The sequence below is a fragment of the Drosophila takahashii genome, chromosome 2L (genome assembly GCF_030179915.1).
Source record: "Drosophila takahashii strain IR98-3 E-12201 chromosome 2L, DtakHiC1v2, whole genome shotgun sequence".
NCBI lineage: Eukaryota > Metazoa > Arthropoda > Insecta > Diptera > Drosophilidae > Drosophila > Drosophila takahashii.
The window spans coordinates 17,771,286-17,795,518 of record NC_091678.1 but is presented as its reverse complement, the minus strand read 5'-3'; the positions used below and the strand labels follow the sequence as shown (position 1 = coordinate 17,795,518).

General features: G+C 38.4%; 3 protein-coding genes across 8 annotated transcripts in view; 1 reads left to right on the top strand and 2 right to left on the bottom strand.

Annotated features, from left to right (window-relative positions):
- The window catches only part of LOC108067944 (neuroguidin), a 41,331-nt gene extending 36,246 nt beyond the window's left edge, over window positions 1-5,085 (top strand). Inside the window, exons 2-4 of the mRNA XM_017157238.3 lie at window positions 3,702-4,378; window positions 4,441-4,628; window positions 4,696-5,085. Coding sequence (XP_017012727.2) covers window positions 3,702-4,378; window positions 4,441-4,628; window positions 4,696-4,829 — 999 coding nt within the window. The 3' untranslated portion in view covers window positions 4,830-5,085. The remainder of the gene's footprint in view (window positions 1-3,701; window positions 4,379-4,440; window positions 4,629-4,695) is intronic.
- A 2,621-nt stretch (window positions 5,086-7,706) lies between these two features.
- obst-E (obstructor-E) lies at window positions 7,707-11,625 on the bottom strand. Of its 2 annotated transcripts, none has more exons than XM_017157239.3 (2): window positions 11,429-11,623; window positions 7,707-8,527 (listed from the first exon to the last, which is right to left on the bottom strand). In XM_017157239.3, exons 1-2 carry the CDS (start codon window positions 11,481-11,483, stop codon window positions 7,836-7,838), a joined length of 747 nt encoding a protein of 248 aa, XP_017012728.1. In that variant the 5' UTR covers window positions 11,484-11,623; the 3' UTR covers window positions 7,707-7,835. The 2 variants fall into 2 exon arrangements, with proteins under 2 accessions (XP_017012728.1, XP_017012729.1); XM_017157240.3 differs by lacking the exon at window positions 7,707-8,527 and adding an exon at window positions 8,601-9,417 and having other exon boundaries at window positions 11,429-11,625.
- Window positions 11,626-12,718: 1,093 nt separating this feature from the next.
- LOC108067957 (beta-1,4-glucuronyltransferase 1) overlaps window positions 12,719-24,233 on the bottom strand; it is a 44,192-nt gene continuing 32,677 nt past the window's right edge. For all 5 annotated transcript variants that reach the window (XM_070217702.1, XM_070217746.1, XM_070217727.1 and 2 more), the window contains 5 exons: window positions 16,799-17,060; window positions 15,858-16,735; window positions 15,110-15,306; window positions 14,930-15,042; window positions 12,719-14,875 (listed from right to left, as the gene is read on the bottom strand). In XM_070217702.1, the coding sequence (XP_070073803.1) occupies window positions 14,678-14,875; window positions 14,930-15,042; window positions 15,110-15,306; window positions 15,858-16,735; window positions 16,799-17,053 (1,641 nt within the window). In that variant the 5' untranslated portion in view covers window positions 17,054-17,060 and the 3' untranslated portion in view covers window positions 12,719-14,677. The remainder of the gene's footprint in view (window positions 14,876-14,929; window positions 15,043-15,109; window positions 15,307-15,857; window positions 16,736-16,798; window positions 17,061-24,233) is intronic.

Sequence of the window (24,233 nt, the reverse complement as noted above, 5' to 3'; positions counted from 1 at the left end):
AGAGGAAGCATGTTTCTAGAGGAGCATTTAAGAAAACCGAAGCTTCGTTCTCTACCCATAAATTTGAATCAATATTTCGGTTATTGGCATTGCACAACGACAATACCACGGACTGAAACGGCAACAAAGTCAGCGACACGTACCACGAAAAATTGCACATACTTTGATGCCCCCTCTTCGGGAAAAGTCATCAGACTCTGGAGCATTGGATTTGGTGATTGGGTGGCTTTGTGGTTGGGTGGCTCACTGCGGTTTAGAGCCAGCTTGCGGGTACTTTATCAAGAGACCGCCTAACACACTCAGACTAAAATTGGGCCCATTTTGATTGTTATCGAACAAGTTCTAGAATGTGGATAAAAACAAATAAAAAATAGAACGTTCTAAGCAAAAAAATTACTATGATTAATAAGTTTTGTATAATAATTAAAACATTGATATTCCAAAAAAATGTTAAAAGTTAGATATTTTGAAAGATATCACAAAATTTATTCTAAGTGCATTGTCGCTGCGACGAAGCCAACTATGACTCGAACCCCCGTGTTTCACAGGCTTCTCTGGTCCGCAAAACACACTCCCCCCGTCCATATTGTCGTTTGCTCGACGGTTTAACGTTAATTTGCACAATTTTTGAGTTATGTCAATCGATTTCTAATGGGCGTCGCCGCGTATGCGCCACTAAATCCCCCACTACCAGGAAAACCGAGCAGATGCAATGGCTGACGCGGCCAAAATTCGGGAGAGTTATGTATCTATGTGGGGACATTCTCAATTTGTAGTTTCACAATGCCAGGGTTACGTATGATGGTATCGATAGAAAGTGTTTTCATACCTGACAAAGACATTACCGTATTTGATATTAGCCGACTTTCTTAAGGTGAATGCTAGTCAGCCATGTTAAGGGAAAAATATTTGGTAATGGAAACGCTTCCATCTTCCTGTTAAATATTTTATCATATTTCCAATATCCCTTTTCCTTCAATTAATTTGTGCTTAAAGTTGTAAAATCACAAATTGCATATCGTCTGTCAACAAATGTACACAATACCAATTTTAGCCTGAAGGATTCACGCACAGACGAAGCTTCAACCACATACAAACACGAAATGACATTTATTTATGACATTAATGCATACAAAATAATATAAAAATAAATTGGATGCATACATATATCCCACCAAATGTAATATGCAATGGGACTGAAACTTAACAGTAGAATGTTTTTTAAGGATGGGAAGAAGGGGGCAGACGCCGTCAAATGTTGTCATTAAATTCAGCGGTTTGCGGTAGGAAGGGATGATGATGAAATGCAGGATTCCTATAACCTGGCTGCAAAACAAGCGAAAATTTCTGTTTATATTTAATTCATGCGACGGAAAAATGGTTTGTTTACTCGCGTTTTGTAGGCTTTGTCAGCCGATAGAGAATGAGAGGGCATATATGCAGTACATGCAGATATTGTATATACAAAGCCCCTGAATTGCATTTGCATTGCCTACTTATGGGCGAATTATGTTTGGTATTTCTGCCCTCAGACCCTTTTTTTTGGGTGGCCATGGTGTACATAACATCCACTGCGAAATAACGATTAATGCTTAACACTGACAGCATTGCTACAACTACAATAATTTCGAAAATTGCATTGTTTTGGCTGGGACATTTGGGATAGCACAAAGGCGCGTCGAATTTTAAATCATTTCTGCACTCGGTGACCGAAGGGGGGCAACTATAGTTTGCAAATTGTTGTATTCGCCTGTGGCAGGGGTGCTATTTTGGGGTGTCAGTTTATAATGGAAGCCTCGTTATACCCGCCTCATCTCATTTTGGCTATCTGGAGTTTGGGTGGTTGGGGTTGGGGCTTGTGGATATTGGGCAGTTAGAGCGCATCGTTTCTGCAATTGGCTGTTGCTGCTTTCGCTGCTAAAATATGCCCGCGTTTTATTTAACGCTTTGTTTGTCTGGCAGTTTGGTTCAGCGAGAGCAGGAAAGTGACTATTGGTTATTCTAGTCATGTTTGTGACACATGCACAGCTATTTTCGTACTGTCCTATTGCATATGTCAACTTATCATGCAAATTAAAATTCTACATCGAACCATTTCGATGGATCATAACTAAAATTCCTTCCATTTACGGAGACCGGAGCATAGAATTTTTTTTGTTTTTATTGCCTTTTTACATTAATTAATCATTTTGGGCACGTAGCTAGAAAAAGACACCTCGACCTCGCAAAGTTTATAAATGTATATGGCATTTTTTTCTCGTATGCTAGAAACTTGCAACTTCAAATCTTGGAAACTACAGCTATTTAAAATATCAGTGGAAAAGCATTTTCAAGAAAGTCACAGTATTCTACTGATTCAGGATCATCAAGTGTATAAGCTTTCCTAACCTATCATGTATCCTATGAGTCGATTTAACGAACGAATAGGCAGCCTATATCTTCTTGCCTGACCAGATGCCCTGACTATCAGATACCCTTTACTCAGGTAAAGAAAGTGCGAGGAGATGCACCAAAGGGACACCTAGCGGACATATTCATACTTCATAGTTTTGGATAGGTATTGGGAATTAAAAGAGAGATCTCAGTATTCATACGACTAACAGGAATAAAGCAGTGCGTAAAAGCAAAAATATGCAAGACCAATTTATTTTTCAAATGTATGCCTGGCTTCAAAATGCAATTTAATTAATTCGCTAATAAAAATATGTAAATTCGTTCAGAATGTGCAATAAAACCTGCGGGTTATTCTGCACTCGACCAGCAATTATGCTGTCAAAATAATTATTTGGTAAATTGCTTTGTAAACTGCAGGCGAAATTCGCAGACCACAAATGACAAAAACAAATATTGCAAAAAAAGGTATTTTGCAATTAATCTCTAAAATAGACAAATCCCGCTTCACCAAACCAGCCAGCCTATCTCATTCCACATTTTTGATCCTTTTCCGCCAGCCGACTGCTTTATTAATATTAATTGAAAATAAATGCAACATAAGCCGGGTCGGTCAAAAAGCAGATGCCCCTGAGGTGAGTAGTGGGAGCTGTGTGCGCCGGGTTGCGCATCCAAAAATGTTGTAAAATGCAAATAATTAAATGGCAACCAATAAAATATGCAAATGAGTTTCGCGACACTTAACTGGGCGGTATGAAGGTTCGAACGGGACGGCAAAATTGCAAGGGTGTCTGCATATAATGAAATTCACCGAGCACGATGATGATAATGGCTTCAAAGCAAGTGCATGTTGAATAGCATAGAAAAGCAGCCATTGGGTTTAGAACATATCTAGGAATAAGCATGGTAAGCTGTTAGAATCGTCTTGCGATTAGCGTACCCACAATAACAGATTGCTACACACAAAAAAAATACGTTGCGATCAAATCGATATGCACATGGTAAATTTCTGGTATTTCATACGCATCTCGTTTTTAGCGAAACCTCTCTCTCGAAGGTTTTCGGACGAATAAATAGAGCAAGATAGCGCTTAAAGTTAAATGAGTTGAAGGGAGAAAGAAACATTCGAAATTTAAAATGGCCTGTTCTTTAAATTTTGGCATATCGCACTGAAAACCTAACATCAAATCGATCATTATTTCATATCACGATTTTTTTTTGGTGTAAGCATTAGATTACGTTTTTTACCTTTGTCATTTGTATAAGTAATCAAATCTTTAATCTTTCTAAATCTTAACTCTTTCTTTAAGGCACTCGACTACGATTGTGAGGTGCAGGGCCAGGACATCCCGCAGGCTATTCAGCTTCTTGGGGAGATGAACAGCAACGTGAAACAGGTGACAGATTTGGTTGAGGGCATGCTGCAGCGGGTTAAGCGGGGTGAACTGACCACGGAGTACGGTCTTAGCTTCCTTGAGGTGAAGTACCACATGCTCCTCGACTACTTGATCAATCTCACCTACGTGGTACTGCGCAAATGCTCCGGCGAGACCATCGAGGGCGATCCCTCCATCGAACGCCTGATCGAGATACGCACCGTGCTGGAGAAGATTCGGCCCATAGATCACAAGTTACGCTACCAAATCGACAAGCTAGTTAAGACGGCCACGACAGGCGTCTCGAGCAGTACAGATCCCATACTTTACAAGCCCAATCCGGACGATATGATGAGCAGCGCAGCCGGAGCAGGCCGCAATGAGGATGATAAGCAAGATGACAGCGATGAGGACGACGACGACGATGATGAGGAGGACGAAGAGGATGAGGATGAGGCCGGTGCTGCAAAAATGCCTCGCAAGGCGGCCACAGCAGGCAAATCCGGAGTGTATGTGCCGCCGCGCATCAAACCCGTTTACTACGATGGCGACGAACGCGATGCAGACAAGGAGAAGAAGGCCATGGACCGGGCCAAGAAGCGGGCCATTACGTGAGTTGGACACCTTTTCCCATCAGTTTCCGTTCAGCAGCTAACTATGTATTTATTTCCAGGTCCTCGATGCTGCAGGACCTCAAAGAGGAGTACTTGGACGCTCCCACTGAGATATCGTCCGGTTCGCGGGCTCAGCAAATGCTGTCCAATGCACAGAAGGAGAAACAGGAGTACGAGGAGACCTATTTGATGCGTCTGCCGGTGACCAAGGCAGAGAAGCATCGCCAGCGCAAGCTGACCACGTTGGGTATGTTACTTCACTGCTGCTTTATTTATGCTGTAATTTCTAACCGATTTATCTATGACGTCCACAGGCACACTTGGCGATGAAATCCTCGGAGAGATTAGCCGGGAATCCGCCATGCGCGGCGATGGAAGTAAAAAGCGCAAGCTGGCCAAAAAGGGCAAGGGAAAGAAACGTGGCGGTAAAAAGCGAAAGTTCCATTAATAGGAACCAAAGCCACTAAATAAGTGACCACGTCTTTTAGATTATAGAACAACTGTAAACTGTAAAGTTTTAAAGCAGATCTATTTTTAATTGATTTGATTTGATAAGTTGAGTTTTCCATTATTTGTATCTTAGTTCACTAATGGTTTTTATATATATTTTTGAGTATGAAACATTTATATTTGTGTAATGTTAAGTTTTTCAAATTTATATTTTTTACCAAATTTTCATTAAAAAGTTTCTTATATCATTAAAATGCAAACGTGTTTTTATTCATTTATACATTTCATTTTGAAAATTATTTTCAGCTTACCAATTACCAATGCTTATCCAGCAAAGCGCTTAAATGCGTTGAAACAATTAATATTCCAAAAAAACAATATACAAAATGCGCATTGTAAACTTTAGACCACAAAATTATTAATTTAAGTTTGTTCAGAGACCAAAATAAATTTAAATCCAAAATAAAATTTTCAAAAGTAAAAAACGAAATTAAAAACTTAAGTAAAAATTAAACTTTGTCTACTGTACTACAAAGTGAACGTAAATTTTCAAATTAAAATTGTATCTTAAGGCACAGCAAAATTATTCATAAAGACTACAACCATATTTCGTTGTTTTTAGGAGTCACAGCTAAAATTGAAAACTTTGGGCAATTGTAAACTATCGGAGTCTATGTTTTGGGAACTCTTGTTTTGAAGTATTAATTAAACCGAATTCCAATGCAGCCAAAAACATACTGTAAAATCTAAAATAAAAACTAGAAACAAAAGATAAAACAGAACTTCAGTGACAAAAAGCAGATGCCTTACAAGAGACCGGTTATACAGTAAGAAAAGAGCGATACGAGAACAAATTTTGACGAAAACTTTTAAGTTGACGTATATAAAAGCAATGATCGAAAGAAAGACTATATAAAACTATAATAACGTAAGCCCCACCCAAAAACAAAAATAAAAAATTGAAAATTAAACAGAGAGGATTTGATAAACTTTTAGCCCAATACGCGAAAGAATAGTTGTTTTAGTTTCAACCAAAAAACTCCTAAAAACAACTGAATTTAGACACAAAATTTTATATATTTCTTATAAATCGATTAAATTAAAATTAAGCCAGACATTTTGAATATCCTTAAGAGAGAGAGATGGTACGTCCACTTTAAAAGTTTTTAAACGTATGGGAAAAACGGAAACTAAACCATTTTATTTAAAAAGCGCGCAAAGTCGATAATGGGACTAGTTGAAAAACTATATTACAAACCATATAATTAATACAATTAAATGTAAATGATAAACAAAAAAAAGAAAACATAGAGTTAAGTTTAAGAAGGCAGCAAGCAAACATGCAACTCTTTTGGCTTCTACAACAAACATTGACTAAGGATGAAAATTTCTTCAAAATTTTTGAAACAACTTTTGGCTATAAATTTAAGAAACAAGCAACGATAGGCAGACAACCGAAAAATTACCACATAAATGCAATAGAACTCAAAATTATTTACAGGCAACAAGCAACATGATGTTTTTAAATGTAATTAAATAAATTAATTTAATTAATTTATTTATGTTAAAAGCTGAAAGACTGAATATGTTTAAATGAAAACCAAAATGTAACGAAAACAATGAAATGAAAAGATATGAACTTTTTCTCAAGTGTGTGTATGAACTTAAATAATTTTAATAGCCGAATTTCTAGCACAAATTTTAAAACGACTAAGAAATTATTTATTTGTTTTTGAACTCATTTTTTCCTGTCGGAATATAATTTTGTTTTCTTTCCATTCAGTGCAAGTTGTTTTTTTTTCTGTATATGTAAAAGAAAGCGGAAAGCATGAAAACGGATACAAAAGTTAAATATATTGCAAAATGTAAAGACAACAAAAACAAAGTGAAAACAACCAAACAAAAGTCGCCTTAGCCAAGCACCACAAAGCAAAAAGATGATATGAATCGAAATGAAACAAAAATTTGTAAAACCAAGCATAATACTAAACTTAAATACCAATTATTTGTTGTAATTTAATGTAATGAAGAAACTGATACTCACACAACAGCAAAGAAATCTACAACAGAATAGTGCAAAAGTTCAAAAACAAAACCTATTTGTAATTTAATTTTTATAGCCAAAGAAGAAACGAATCAGAGGAAAGCAGGAGCGGTAGGATCCAAAAGGATAAGTGAATAATTTAGTTTTAAGCAGCCCTAAACAAATTCTGAACAAAAACGAATTGGTTACTTAGTGATAAACACAAAATAAATGTTTTAATCAACAATACAAAATTCGAGCTTAAATGATTTCCAAAAACAAAACCCTGACTTCAGATTGGAATTGGTTCTTAAAAATGTATTTTTTTAACATATGAAAACGTTGTAAAAAAATTATAAATTGAATGAAGAAAACTAGCGTGCTCATAAGTTTACAATATAATGTTTAAATGTGTGGGAGTGGTTTGCCATCTTACTTATGTAAAATAAATATAAGTTTAATTAATCTACCAATTACTAATAAGCTAACTATTACCAATAACTAACACAGCAAATTCCGAAAACTGAAAATCTGAAACTGATAATAAATAACAAACTAAAAAACAACGATGAAATGGCTTTTTTAAACCAGAGCGGGTGGGGGTATGACTAGATTTCAAACCATTCATGAGTTAATCTATAAAATTCACTCCAACTTTAAAATTGTTGATTGTTGAAAATCCTTTAAAGTTTCCTCCGAATAATTTTATTTTGTATATTTTACCTGCTTTCCGATTCCAAAATGTAATAAAAACCCTAGCACAGGGGTGCATTGAAAATATTAGTTTTACATTTGATGGATACATAGATTGTCTTGGCAATGGTGCGGTGTTGTGAGGAAAAATTATGTACATTTATATATAGATTACTTATTTATTGCAATGCATAAACAACAAGCAGATACATATTTACAAGATAATAATCATTGCACAGGAAGTGTATAGATTGCAGCCTCTGAGATTCCATCGGTTTCTCTGGGGGCCTAGGCCTCAGGCTGAGCCACCTGTGGATTCTGCTTCTCCGCCTTCAGCCGCTGCTTCTCCTTGAGCAGCGCATAGCACTCGGGTACCTTGTTGTAGAAGTCGCACAGCTTCGACTGCGAGTTGAAGGCCAGGTACTTGCCGCAGTTGTACAGACGTGGATGTCCGTTGACGCACACGAAGTACTTCTTGCAGGTCTGCGGGTGGCGATAGTATCGCAGCTCTCCCTCCGGACTGACGTCCACCTCGGGAGCGGTACCATCGATCGCATCGGCGGCTGGGCAGTTGAAGCCTAGATAGGCCTCGGCATTGCAGTTGGCCACTAGATCGGGCCAGTCGCACTGGTAGGTCTCCTCGTTGAAGGCCAGTCCCTCGGGGCACTTGGTTATCGAGGCTACGCCATGGGCACAGTTGCGGTAAATGCCGCACTTGGTCTCATCTCCATTCGGATAGAAGCCAAACTGCCGCGGGCACTCATCCGTTCCATTGGCGGGCTGCAGGCGGGCCCGCTCCTTGCAGGTGGAGTACGGGGCGTATGTGCACTCTCCGGTCGCCTTGGTGCGCTGGTGGAACAATAGGCCATCCGGGCACAGTTTCTCAACCGGAACATCATCCTTGCACTCTGTGTAGGCATCGCACTGATCGCCCGATGCGAATCGACCGTTGGGCGAGGGGCATTCCGGTGAGCCAAGAACTGAAATCAAAAAATTAGGCCATTAAAGTGGATGTATTATGTGTGAAACTTGACAGTTGTGATTATATAAAAGCTTGTTTTATTTATATTTTTCCTTTTTTTATTTCGACGAGCAACAATCAGATTGCCAAAATCTTTAACTACAGACTAGAAAACTCGAGCAACTTATTGCCATATGGCCTGTGCATTGGGAATCGCTTCCTTCCGACTTAGTTCCTAGTTCTTCTTGGCATGAAGACGAGCGGCCTTGATCTGGGCGCCCTTCTCGCGGATGGCACTGCTGCAGTTGGGCACGTTATCGATGTCGTCGCACTGCTTCAGCTCCTGGTTGAAGGCCTGGTCCTCTCCGCAGCCAATGCGGCGCGGACGTCCCTCGATGCAGATGAAGTACACCTGGCAGTTGTCCGGCGATGGATGGAAGGTGTAGTCCTCCTCCTGCTCGCCCAGCAGCTCAGATTTGGGGGCCAGGGCAGGGCATCTGAAGCCGAGGAAGGCCTCGGCATCGCAGTCCTCGACCTGATCGGGCCAATCGCACTTGTAGGTGGCCGGATTCCAAGCCAGACCTTCGGGGCAGTCGAAGACGAAGCCACGGCCGGCGGCGCAGTTCATGAACTGTCCACAGTGACTGGCATCGCCCATGCGATAGTAACCGAACTGGTGGGGGCAATCCTCCGTGGGCTGGGCAGCCTGCAGACGGCTCTGGGCCTGGGTGCACTCCACGTCGATGGGATAGCCGCAGGGGTAGCCGGTAGACTTCTCGTTGTACAGCAGACCGTCGGGGCACAACTTCTCCTCGGCCACGCCGTTCTTGCATTCGATATAGGCGTCGCAGGATCCTGACACTGGAGCCGTTCCGTTCGCTTCCCGACATCCTCCGGCGGCAGCGGCAGCTGTAAGAGATAGCAGACGGCGGTTAGTCTCGATCAATGGAATTTGGGTGGCAAGCTTACCTCTAATGATTTATGATGAGAAACTGCCTTTTTATTTTTTTTAACTATATTTTTGATACTCTGTAATTTATGATCGAACATGTCGTGGGACTTGCCTCAGGGCAACATTCCACTTGACAATGGATCGCCTTTTTTTCCCGCGGTATTATATGCACATACACGGGTAATGAAATTTTTAAATGAATTATGGGCACACACCCCGGTTGTTGAACCGGTGGATATTATTAAGAAATTTTCATTAGATATGATATACAAGAAATATTGTTTCTATAACCAGTGCCAGGGGGTGGGATTAAATGAATCTGGTTATTTTAAACATTTTAGTTATGTGTACTTGTTTAGAAAATAAAAGGAATTAAGGGGAAATCTTATTAGAAGATTTATAATAGGGGTTAGCAAAAGGTTTAAAGAACAGTCTATACCAGGAGAGGGCCATGAAGTGCGCTTTCAAAAATCATGTTTTTTAAATACAGAATATTTAATAAAATATTAATAATCAAGTAACTACTTGTTAGGGGTGTGATTCTTATGTAGTACAGATGTGCAAGTGATTCGTGAGAATATTCTTTTCTTTTTAATACATGTGTAAAAGGGGGCGACATATCAACTCAGAAAAAGAAATGTTATTAATCTAACATATGGAAATGTTTATCAACATAGTGCAAAGCCGAAGGTTCTCGTAGTTTATGTTAATGGTTCCATACAGGATAATTTAATTTATTAATACACATTATAATACAATACAATACATAATCCAGATCAAGAATACATACAAAAGTGTATTTTATAACTTCCTTCGACGAATATAAATTTACCTACAAATTTACGAGTGACACGAATAAAAAAATGTATAAAATAAAATTTCTATGTATTAAGTTCACATTTTGAGCCAACATGACAGACGAAGATAATCACAGGAGAATAAACGAAACTGTTGCTAATCAATAGAAAAAATCTCTCTAAGCTTGAACAGATAAAAAAGGATAAATAATAAAAATCTCACTGGATTTAATAAAATTGATATTCGTTCTATTTTTTTATTCCTATATTCAAATTATCTAAACTCTTGTAAAATTGCCTTTACTAAAAAAATGTTTAGATCGGTGGAATGATTCCTTACATACCAAATTTAAAATCGAATTTGCCTATTTTGTTCTTCTTACAATTATAATCATTTTCATATGCAAATAGTTTCCCACACGGTTTACGGACCGTTTCTTTCATCAAAGCCTGACAAAGTGAGGATGAACTAAATTCAGAGCTCCGCGAGAGGTGCAAAGGCGCTTAAAGGTCACAACAACCGGCTATACACGCACCGAGATCGATCTGTCGCCTCTAGCTCCCCCTAACATGTCTGACCGCTATTCGCAAGATAAACTCGTTTCATTCGACGAGATCACACAATGGACCAACGCGCTAGCAGCAGCGCCAGCCAAAGGTTATGCAATAATCATTTCTTTCTGCTTGCTTCGGCGTGTGAATTAAATTTCTGAAAATGTTGCCAGCTGACCTTGAAATATTAATGAAATTTCGGTGTGATTTTAAATATTAGTATTACTTCAGCGATTCGCTTTTTCGTTAGCAGTAATTACTTGAATTTATTCAGCATTTTTCTCTTTCCTTATGTTAAACTTTCGAAAACTCGTGTGATTTCCTGGTATTGTAAAAATGATGCATGAATTTCGCAAGATCATCTCAGTCTTAAAATTGCAATCTGGCTCGACCAACAGAGTAATTGGAGATCTTGCGAAATGAGCGTGTCTATAACATTATATGATCGTTATTTTTGGTGACATAAATTTATTTTCGGCTTAAGATGAAACCATACTATTTTTGTCACTTTTTTTATTTTCTAGCTAGGATTAATTCCATCAGATTTGAATATGGAAAAGTTTGTCACCAAAGTCATTCGTTTTGGCAATAAAAATGTATAAAACTATAGAATACTAACCCATCGAGCCAAACATGGCCACACACAATAAAGCACTGATTAATATTTTAGCCATATTAACTGTTGTGTTAAGTCCTCGGGATGTTCGTGGATGCAAATGTGGTCCCAGTGGGCACTAAAAGTTAAACTAAAGAAGAGCTGCTGCGATGCTCAGCCAACGAGCTGACAATTTCGACTGTTTTGCGCTAGAAACACAACGCAGATATTAACTGGTAACATCACATACGAAGCTGAAGCTCTTCAAGATGATCATCATCATCATCATCATCGCAACGAGCCGAGCCGTCGCCGGAGCTTGCTGATCTTCCTCTACCTGTTGGGGATTCGCAACAGCTTTTGTCGTTGCCGTCGTAATCTCAGCCTCAGTTGCAATAAAAACAAACATGCCAATAAATAACAAATAAACGAAACGACATCAGATGGCACAAAAATTCAACGGAAAAAGCTTCCTTTCGCTCGAAATGAGTAGTCAGTTCGTCATCCTAGCAAGTTCTGCTCCACGTTTCAGCTAGCAACTGTTTTAAATATTAATCAACGAAAACGACGTCTGTATTTAATTTATGTTTGATTTAATTTCCATATTTCGCACTTTTGTTTTCGTTGAACTGCCAACCGAAAATCAATAGAAACCAGAAAATTCAACATAAAGTCAAGGTCGACTGCGCCCATGAGATGAGGCCGTACCAATCACGACAATCCGACAATGATCTTGGCATTAGGCCTTAGCTTGAGCTGTGGGGATTTTTAAAGAAAAGAATCAAAATCAAAGCTTAAATTAAGTAATGACGAAAGATGCAGCAAATGTCATGAGACAGACAAAACGTGTTTAAGGCAGCGAAAAAACCTATGGAGAATTTGACTGACGAGTATATTAAATTTATATGAAATCGTCTTAACGCTTTAGATGAATGTTCAAGAAATACACCTTTTACATCTTGTTTTAATATTCATTTTTATTTTTTCATTTTTTGTGTAGCTTTCCTTAGATTTAACTAGTAGTCCATGCTCAGCAGATTTGCACTTAACTACTTATTACAAAAGTTATATTTAGACATATGAGGCGTTCTTGCAATATGTGTAAGTCAAAATTTTGCGATCAAGGTCTTCTTTCTGGTCAAATTAGGTATACCCCCTAATAAAATTAGATAAGAACAAAAATACAAGTACTTTTCGTTAAATAAAAGGAATTAAACCATTGGCAGGCAATAAATCATTAAGAAGACTCATTCAATAGGAATTGTGACATCGACTTGAAGTTATAAAAAATAATCCATTTTAATTAACTATTTATGTACTTACAAAGATTAATACATTGCCTTTTATTATTTTTTTTATATACATACAAAAATATGCTTTATGCGTTGCCAATTCAAAAGAAACTGAGGATATTTTCCAGCTGTTTTTTGTAATGGTTCTTAAAAATAATTTATATTCTTCGTTTTGTCTAAGGCACTTTTACACTTTACATTACATCATACAAATATATTCTTTATCCAAATTGTCGTATTCTATTTATATTTTTAATTCTGCTCTCAGCTACATTTTCAACAACTTGCATTAGGTTTAATGATATTTTAGTATTACTAATGGAAAATATTAATTAAACCAATTTTTGAGCGAATACATCTAAGACTTGATTTGCTAACCTGGATCTTAGCCAAATCGAAGCTTATGCGCTAAGTGTGAAATAAATACAAACACCAAATGTTGTATGTTGTTCCCAAGTCACTTTCAAAATGTACTTTTATTAAATATTCAACAACATACGTAAAATTTGCTGTATTTCAGCTAAGTACTAATATTTTTTCAACTCTCTAAAACCGTCCTCTTAGTTGCTATTATTTTTCTTTATTTCGATAAGGCCTACGCAACAAAAACCTTCAGCATTTCACTCAAAATCGAATCGCGAATTCGATTTCTCAATATTGTTTTTAACATTTATATGTGCACAAGTTTGACTTAATGTTCAACACTAATAAAAAACATATACAAAACTAAATTTACGTTAAGTTTAATGCATATGGGGTGTCTAATCATCCTTTCTGATCGTCCCCTCATTTCTTATCAATTAGGTTTAACATCTCCATATCGCTTTACTAGTACAAATATCACGGTTCGCATTTATGCCTATTGAAATGTAATCTTCAATTGCATCAATTGCTTTGCCTACCATTCAGTGTGGTAAGTAAACAAATCAATTCTCAATGTGGGTTTTCTTGTATAAATTTTAATAGTAATTGTGTTTGTTTTGAAACTTGTCTTTAGCCTTTTAACTTTATCTCTATTACTATTACGATTTAACTCTCGAAGTCTATTTGATTCAATTCAATGATTCCTACTCTGCTATTCAAGTCAAATATTTAACGCTGGAATTTATTTGGCCCGGTATCGGTCTAATCTACGTTTTGGTCTTTGCAGTAAGTCTACATTGCCCAAGAAAACACTGTTTAATCTATGGCTTTATTATGCAAACACACAAACACAAAGTGGTAAGACTGCTGTTTTTTGTCGATGTCAATTGGGAATCTCGCCCTGGTAATACAAAAATAATGTTGCTCTCAATTCCTCTGTTGAGTATTTTGAAAAATGAATGCATATGGAAAATTCAGCTAAATATCGATAAACTTAAGTTAATGGCCTAGGCTAAAAGTAACTGATAATGACTGCCTATGAGTGATGGAAATCCCTATATTTCTCAAGTTTCCAGTTGTTGATTGCCAGAGAGCTGGAGACAAGGAAGGTCCAAAAAGTGGTTCAAAGGGTGTTATTATTTACAGAAAGTTCATGGAAGTGGATCAATTCTAGGCGTGGAGTTTTGAACAATTTTTATCAAAGTACCTTTGGCTGATTTGGCTGCTATTTCCAGCTTAAGAATGGCCTGGTAAATGGAACATAGCATGATACCCAAAAGCCACATTTACCTACGTTAAATCTATTTAAGCCATGCTCTCAAGGCTTTGCAGAGTAGAAAAAGATAACCCAGAACGCGCGGAAAAACCCAATAAGTCCTCATGGCGTTACACGACCCGACCTATAGCTAAGCCTAACTACGTAATGCTCTATTAGTCCTAGGGCTAAGTCTCTAGCTAATTGTAAAACGCACACTTGCAGTGCGCATCCAATGCTATAGAAGGAATGGGAGTCGGTAGGGTCAACACTACCGATCTATAGCATTGCAAATAGTAATAGTGAAGTTGGTTGTAGTCTTTTCGCCTTTGCCTCAGCTCAGCTCGGTTTCAGAATTAGTTACTATATCGCACATCCCTTGCGCATGCCGTACATGATCTTCAGTTCCGGATAGATGATCTTCCGTATCAGCTGGTTCGTCTTGCCGGACAGCATGGCTCGTCGATTGTCCTTCTTCAGCACTTTGATGCCCGGTTTGTGCACCAAAAATGCGTTGTCCAGTATGTGGAATTCGTAGTCCATTACGCAAAGCGCATAGCCCTGGAAAATTGATTATTAATTACTGCTTACCAACGGATAAGAGATTGGACTCACCTGAGGCATCTTGTCGCTCTTTCCCTCCCAGCTGAGTCGCTCATCGTAGTGGGGATCGGAATGAGTTCCAATATAGATCGGCTCCCAATGCACATAGTAACCAGTTCGCTTTCCTGCCAAGGCGTAAAGAGAACAACAATTATTATAATCGAAAGAAAACATATATTTTTTTTACAGTACCTATGTGGAAAACACTAAGTTCATCTGTCTCGTTGGCAGACATCCACTCCTTGGACTTTGGTACTCCGTGGCAGCTGGCGCAGACCCGTTTATGAAAGGGTATGGCCTTGCCTGTGCGCAGGAACTCCTGCAGTTCGGTCTTGTCGTGGGGCACCGGAGAGTTCTCCTCCACCTCGAAGATGGCCAATGGAAATACCCTTTAATTGAAAAATAATATTCGTTTCGTAATTAATATAAATTAATTAAAAAAGAATACTCGTCCGTAATTATAAAAGTCGAATGATAGCTATGTAGAGGTATGTGAATTAATTAATTAATGTAGATTAATGTAAAATGTATGATTCAATCATATCAAGTTTATATTTTATCATTTCAAAAAGAAATAGAAATACTGTTTTGATTTTTTAACAAATATTATAAAATAAGATAAACATAATCTTTATTCATATCAAAATTTGTGGAGTGTATAGTCCCAAAAAAAAGAAACAGGAAAAAGGAAAAAAAATAGTAAAAAGGAAAGGAATAGGTTGTATTACTTTTTAAAATTTGGTGAAAAATTATAAAGTGATATCAATTATTTTTTTGGGCCTTTGTTGTATAGACAGAAATTCTAATGCTCTGAATTCCGTAAGGAATAAAAGTAGCAACATTATTATTTTTCCAATATTTAATTATTATTTATTTAACTTGATTAATATCAAGTATTGAATGACTACACCTGTGAAGTAATAACCAAAAAGGCACTCACCTGGGTGCTTTCCGTCTCAAGTACTGCTCGTTGCGGGCAATCATCTCGAGGAATTTCTTGACCAGACCGGGGTTCGGGTATAGCTCAATGTCGGAGGCCAGGATGAAGTGGGTGAGGGCCGAATCGCGGGCAATGTTGCGTCCCACGTTCACCGGATAGAGGAGCTTTTTTTGCGCCTTGTACAAGTGGCCCGAGCTGACGTTGAAGTACGGAGGCGGTAGTGTGCAGTTGTAGCCCGTCTTGAAGACCTCATGCGGCTTGGGCACCGACTTGGGAATGTGCTTGGTGCCGAAGTAGATGTGGAAGGTGGTGTAGGCGCGCACCAGGTGGCTGCCGGGCAGGCAGTCCCGCAGATACCGGATCGAATCCAGCGTGGGCTGGAAGTCCGTGCCCGGCGCGTGCATGGCGATGCTGACCGGGGCGTTCCAGCGCTCCAGCAGCGGCACCAAATTGTCCAGGAACGTGTAGTCCGCATGCGTTGTGTAGGTGATGGACTCGTGGCACTTGATGTCGCCGTGCTCCGCCCTCACGTAGTTCTGCAGGACCCAAAAGTCGCCACGCTGCAACGTCTGCTGGTGGTAGTCGTGGTCGAAGCAGTTGATCAGCGATCGCACTCGCTCCTCCAGCTCCTTCTCGTCGCCGGTGACTATGTATCCACCGTCCGCCTGGGTGTTGTTCGCCTCGGCAATGCCGCCGGGACCAATGTTTCCGACCACCTGGGCGGGATCGTTCAGGGCAGCGGCTCCACCACTGTCATTTGCCAACTGCGGAGCTCCGGCAGCAGCGCCATCGCCCGCCTGAGGAACTGCTGCTGCTGGGGAGTCAGCGTTCGAATTGACCAGCTGCTTTTCCTCCGACTCGAAGATCTCCGCCACCTGCTGAGGGGAGAGAACGAAAAGATAGTTCAAATTTCATCTACATTTTTCTTTATCATATCTTACATTCTGATTCTTGGGCGTGGGTGGTTGTGGCGGCTGTTGCGCCTGCACCAGAGCCGCAGACGAGGCGGAGCCCACTTGGAGGAGCTGCTGTTGGTCCTGCAGCAGGAAACCGCCGCCGTTCGTAAAGTTGTTGCCGCCGCCGATCATCAACTGACTGCCGATGTACAGGATCACCGCCACGTTGATCAAAATGCTGCAGCGCAGCAGCCAGTTGCGGCGTGTGAACATTTTCTGGCCCAATGGCTCAAAACGCATGTTGGAGCTGCAAGAGAAATAATTGTTTCTTTAATATTAAATTTCCATTTTATAATTATAATTGGTTTAGAATGCCTTAAATATGGGTAGAGTTTAAGTACTAGGAGTGGGTCAGTAGAATGGGACTTCATTTGTTTTTCCCTGCCATTCGTCCAATACGTTTTAGGTACTTTAAGAAAACCTATAATTATACCTAGTTTAATAAAATGTTGTTAGCTTTAAATATGTTTGGCAACCTTTTTTAAAACCTTTTTCAAATTTAAATAAAAACTAAAAAGCCTTTGAACGATTCTCAAATTGACTCTTTACTCAAATAAATGTACATTAGGGCGGTCCAAAAAATGAAATTCTTTTCTCACCCCTTAACATGGTATATTAAAGTACGCAAAACATGTATGTGAAAACAAAATAATTTTTTTCTCGAATTTAGACCTTGCGAAACGTCTTTAAAGTTTGCTTTAAAATTACTCATACGACATGTATAACAGCTCGAATTTGGTCGAAAAAAAATCGCTCTCCCATTTCTTGTCTTGTCAAATTATGAATTTCGTTGGAATAATTGGTAAAAAAAAAAGGAGAGCAAAACATCAACTGAATTGTTGATATCTATGCCACCTTGATCAGAAATACTTTTTGATCGAAGGCAACAGTGCGTATGGGTGATAAACTTTGAAACCAATTCGCAGACCCTAAAACACGATTTTTTTAAAAATTGTCTTTTGATATACCTTGAATACCACAATGCGCACCGTATAAGCGGGTGAGAGTAGGACCTTAAAATTTTCCATACAAATGTGGACCGCCCTAATGTACATACTTCGTCGAAAGCGACCTCTACAGAATTTTTGTAAGCAACAGCCGTTGTCCCAAAGTGTCCCAACTTGTCCCAAGATAGGTACAAAAAAATTAATTTTTTTATACTAGTTAAAAAAATTCAAAAAATTAAAAAAAAATTTTGGAATTTAACAACTCATTTTTGTAATTGGTTTTCAATTTAATTTAAAATTACAATGAAAACCAAGGGAAACCGATTACCAAAATCATTTACATGACAGCATGTAGATACCAATGTAAATGCATATAACAAATAATGTGGCGACTCCTGTTGGTATATCTTTTTAAGCGCCCTCTTAGAGGAATTTTGAGGAAAACGCGGTACGGTAGATGGCGCTATTAAACAATCTATGATGCGAAGCAAAGGCAAAAATTTAGTCCCAACAACCAAAGAACCTCGACTATGAGATACTCATTACGCGCAAGGTGATACACATAAAAAAGCTCATTCGAAATTCAGGTGGAACTCGTATTGGTGTACATTCCTCCTGATTTTCGCCAGAAGAAAATTTCTGAATGTGCGCCAAAAATGTTGTGATAAGCTCAAGATTTCAACCTAATTTAATTTGACTTAAATCGCACAAATTTATAATTTTTCGAAATTTTTTCTTTTGAAACATTATTTCTGGAATTAAGGAATTTTTTTAAAATTCTAATCGAGAATATATGTTTACACTTTATAGGGTTGGAAACGCTTCCTTTGCCAAATTCATCACACTTCTTCAGTAATAATACACAACGAAAACAACAAAAGTTTTTAAAAATAACACAAAGTTAATGATTTTTAAAACTTTTTATGTGTTTTAGATAATTTGAAAATTGTAAAAAAAATCATTACAACTTTACTTTATCTGTTATCTCTTTTTATCAATCACATATCCTTTTAATTTATAAATTACACACGGAAGGTACTAGTTCCAAAATCAATGTGTCCAGATAGACGAGGTCACATTTTTTAATTTATACAACTGCGAGAAATCATATCAACTTTCCGAACACCAAATTCTAAAATCTTCTGTTGTAAATTTATTAGGGCACCATTATCAATATTAGTTGGTCACTTCTAATCAGAATTAAGTGGTTTTTGCTCGACATTTGTATTGTATTAAACAAACTATGTTTTTATCTTGCCTTTTATTAAACTCCATTTCGGAGGAAAAAGTCTGAAGCCTCTGACTCTTCAACAGAAACTGCTGAATTCTGTGTGTAATTGGCACAGTTTTCTCTAAAAAACGTAACCCAACGACGTACTTCCCTTTCTGCTAGCGTATTGTTTGCGCTCGTTATCAATTAACTGCTCATGATTACTTATCATTCAGCGTAGTTAACCAAACAAAATGTCGCACAGGAAGTGCTTACGTGGGTTTCAGTTTGTCAAGCACTTTGCTCTGCTATCCCGTACCAAAAGATGCGGGAGTGGACTTGTTTAAAGAATTCAATGTCATTTTGAATGCATTTTACGTTATATGTACGTAGATATGTATCAACAAATGTTCGCATAACATTAAGGTGAGCCAGCACGGGTTTTACAATCAATTCGGGGGATACCAACCCGAGAGAGCAACGACTTTTGGCAGCTGAGCGATCAAAATCTCGGACATTAGTCACCAAAAGAGACCGCAAATGATTTAAAAATCACTATGGACGGCAGTCCATGTAGTGACGAAGCGCACCAGGAGAGTGTGCGAAGGCGACTACTATTATATAGCCGCAAAATTGAAAATCTGCTGTGATAGTCCGATCGTAATGAGTAATACACCAATCGAAAGGTATTGCAAAAACTTAAAGGATTGCATACCAAGACTTTAAGAAAATCAATTGGCTTGGGAGAGAGAGCGGTGAAAGTGAAAAAGTGAAATTTTCGAAATTTGGAGCTGTTGGGGCCGGTGGGGATAAATGCCCCCTCGCAATATTTTAGTTGTATTCCTTTTGAAAATACCCGTCGAATGAGGGGTCATTTGTCAAAATCCGACGCTCCGTTCAAAAGTTATAGCCAAAATAAGATTTTCTTCTTCTTCCCAAAATGAAAATTAATTTCTGTTTGTCCACTTGTCCAAAATATGTTTTTTAAGTTCTGAATATTTGATATGACGTTCATCACATCGATATAAAAAACTTTTGTTCTACCACTTTTGGAAAAACCCGCTAGTTTAGCGGGAAAACAGCTATAAATAGCTAAAATTCGGAAAGCCGTAACTTCTATACTACTAAAGCTACAGACTTGTGCTGCATCTCGTTTGAAAGGTATTTTTAAATGCTATAAGCGCCTTCTATATGCAATTTGTGTAAATGTAATAATTAAAAAGATATGAACAAAAGACAATTTTTTAAAACTTTTTTTTTAGCTTTTTTTTATTTTTCTCAAAAACGGCTCTAACGATTTCCTTGAAAACTTTAAACTGTATACCCCTTGAGATTCCTTAAATTTTGGTATATAACACATTACTGTAAAAAGTCACGTTTAAAAGTTATTTTTATACGAAAATAGCCACTTTTGGCAGCTCGAACAACTAAAGCTTCCTGAGTATTGAATTTTGTGTGAGGGTATCCGAACTGTATTTTAGGGTCATGGAATCAGTAAATTTGCACTTAAGAGTTCCATATAGGAATCTTTTGTTCTACGACTTTTGGAAAAAGCCGCTACTTTAGCGGGAAAAAAGCTAAAATTGGCTAAATTTCGTTAGTTTGTAAGTTCTACACTACTAAAGGTACAGACATGTGCCATACCTCGTTTAAAAGGTATTTTGAAATACTTTTTAACTTAATTTGTTTAAATACAATGGCTTACAAATTATGATTGACCAATTTAAATTTAAATGTATATATTAGCTCCTATGAGAGCAAATGTAAACAAACAAAAACTTCTGATATCAAATAAAAACACCTCTTAACGAGGTAAAAAACTAGTGACGATCGCACCTTCAACATACAAAAGTTCTGATATCAACATTTGTGACGAAAAATTATTACACTCGTCATTAAATAGACTTTCTAATATTTTTTCATTCGGCACGCTGCAATAGAAAATGCCTGTGAAGGGAAAAAGGCTGGAATAGTCTGCTAGGGCGGGCCGAATGAGAAAATATTAGAAAGTCTATTTAATGACGAGTGTAATAATTTTTCGTCACAAATGTTGATATCAGAACTTTTGTATGTTGAAGGTGCGATCGTCACTAGTTTTTTACCTCGTTAAGAGGTGTTTTTATTTGATTAAATATAAAGATTGAAAATAAATGAACCGGAAGAAAAAAACATTTAGGGCTGTTAAGTGTGCTTTTAATCTCGCTTTTGGATATTCTGAAAGTACTTAATGAAACTAGCTGCGGCCAATTAGCAATATTATTTTCTTTCTTTTATTTTCAAAATCAACGTTATTTGTTGATAAACAGTATGGCTTAAAAAAAACCCAATGCTAAAGCCTGTTGATCAGATGAATACAAATCAATCGCGGCTTCTGGAGAAGACAGACACATTCATTACCGCACCATACCTTGGGGGTCCACACGAGTTCCGAAATTCAAAACTATTAGGCTGTGAGGCCCGTGTTTTGGGTTCATTGCACCATCGTAAAAGTGGATAGCAGGCGGGCGCGTGGGTCTCCTGGAGAGTAGCAAAGTGCCACCGGTTTTGTGTGTTTCTAGGGCATCGTTGGATGATGAATTTGCATAGCTCGGGCCGATCCAAGTCCCCAGTAATCCGCACTCTACGCACACAGGAAACAGAAAGCAGAAAGCAGACCCAACTACTGAGTGAACAACCACCGAACCAGCATTACAATTTGCGGTCTGGCCGGCGGGCAATTTGATAAAAGTTTGAGAAAACTTTGCTCCGCTTGGCAACAGTCTGAAGTTTCACTTCTCTCCAACGATCACACTTGGCATCATAATCGACGACTCGATAGCCAACAGTTTGATATGTTTCTGTGATTTTTGAGGGCTCTTTTTCGACATGCCTACATACTTCGTGGCCTTTCTTTGTTACTGGCTTTGCTGGGTGAGGCTGTGTGACTTGTTGTGCTAATGGTGATTATGCAAAACCCAAAAGTTGTCTGACTTACAAAATTTGGAGCGAAACGTGAGAATTTTTATGAGTTTTCAATTTGCCAGCCGAAGTTGTGCCTCAAAAAGGCATTATGAAGTGCGACACACGTTTGGTCTGTACCAATGATCTGAATACAGCAATAAGTGTGGGTCGCTAAGAACCACCAAAGCCACCGCAGTTTTTTTTGGTACCATGTACACATAGAGTTCAAGAGTACTTATATTTCGGTGGTTTAAGGTCAGATATCTCGTCTGAAAAAAATGTACAATACTAGCTATAGAACATTGCTATTTCAAAACCACAGAGGAAGATTTATATGCCAATATATTTTTAGACAACTTAACATTCTTTTGGATAAGTACCTACACCCAAAAAAAACCTGATATGAAAGGATGATCAATTCGATTCTATGTGGTGTCAAGTTTGACTTGATATGCGGGCACCTCAATTCGATATGCTCGAAATATAAACAGGCCAGTCTCCCTCGCACTCATGTAACTTTAAGAGAGAGTTTATACTTTTCGCTCCCTCCCACGTAATTTAAGTCGCAACATTGCTTCTTCCAAATTTTACGGTCAGAGAATCTCGAAAAAGATATTTCGATAAAAACGATATGAAATTTACCATACGCATAACGTTTTGACCACGACGTGTTTTTTTATGTGTGTAAAAAGTTTAAATAAGATCTTTTACTTCAGCTCTAGATTATGTGGCCTACACAGATGTCAATTTGTATTTGAAGACCACTGTTTAGAGTGCTTGGAGCATCACAAATTGGACTCAGACATTAATAGTATTGCATGAGTACGTTCTGCTTATTGAACAGTTTAGCATTGCAAAAGTTTTCTGTTCGAGTTTCGCCTGGGCTCACAGTTTCCGCTGCGTTCATGTTACGACTTCTTCTCGGCAGCAAAGGTCCCTAGTCGTAACAAACGGAGAACTCGTAATGACAGAGACGATGATGATGGCGATGAATCCACGGGCGAACGAAGAAAACTCCATCGAAGAAATGCCAAACTGCAATTGACTTTCATGACCATAAAAAATTAAGTTATAACCGCCAAGACTGCAGACTGCGGCCTATGGACTACGGACTATGGAGTACAGAGTACAGCAGCCAACGCTGCTTTGCCGCAACTAAAGCGCAAAAATAAAGTCGAGTGAAATTGCTGCTGTAATATATTTTAATAGCACAGAGCATGGCCGGAAAAACTCCGCACTGCGATCGCCAATACTCGTGAGCCTGTTTGAGGTCGTTTGGTCAGTTACCATGGTTGCTATGGCGAAGCTGAGCTGACAAACTCTTTGGTCATATCTGCTGCCCTCAGCTGAGCCCCCCAATCCAGAGAGAAACCCGAACCCGAACCCGAAAGCCCCTTTCTTCGCTTGCTTGCCTTATTATGTCTAATTAGATTGCGCTGGCCCCTCGTTGAGTATTTCCAGATGGACGGGGAGGCACTGTGGAATGGAATGGAATGCCTCATTATTTCGTGTTTTCGCCTTTTCCCTCCTTTAGAAATTTCTTTGACGCGGACACAGGCGAAAATCGTTTATGAAAACATTGTTTGTTTCTCTCTTCGCTGCTTATTTTTGGAGAGGAAGTTTATAAAGTGATTGGGTGGCATTTTCCCGATGGTGGGGTCAATAGAGGGCCTATAGAGGGGTGATCGACGGTCTAGTAAAATAATCCCACTTTATTGAGAAGAGCAACTGTTTCCTTTTAAATCCCCTATTCACAAAAAGACCAGTCTTAAAACAAATAAATAATTAATTAATTCTAATTTGGGCTACATTTTATTTGGATGGTTTATCCATGCTATAAATGCAGTTTCTGCTCTAGTCAACACAGTTAATCGGTGTGCAATAAAATTCAATTAAATTAGCAATTTGCTAGGAAAATCAACAAAAGGCATACCATAATTGGAAGGGAGACAAACTGCAGAGATAGTCAATAGATAAACAGATAATTATCGATAATTGCGCATAAATAAATTAACCAAGAGTTTATGTGCATTTAATGATGGTATTTCAGATGGCCGAAATCACTGGGAATAGAATTATAGTACGGAAAGAGGTGGGGGGGATTCTCCAAGCTGTCATTCACAAGTTGATGAATGACCAAATACCTGTCGAGCCGTGTTTGCCATTCGTTTATTTATAAGCAAGGAAGAAGTAACCTTTTGGTACAGGACCCGACATAAAAAAAACACTCATAAAATATTTAATTTATATTAGTCCATTTGTTTTGACAGCGGAAATGGCAGAAAAATGAGTTATAACCGTTGAACGTTTTTTTTTCCTGTTT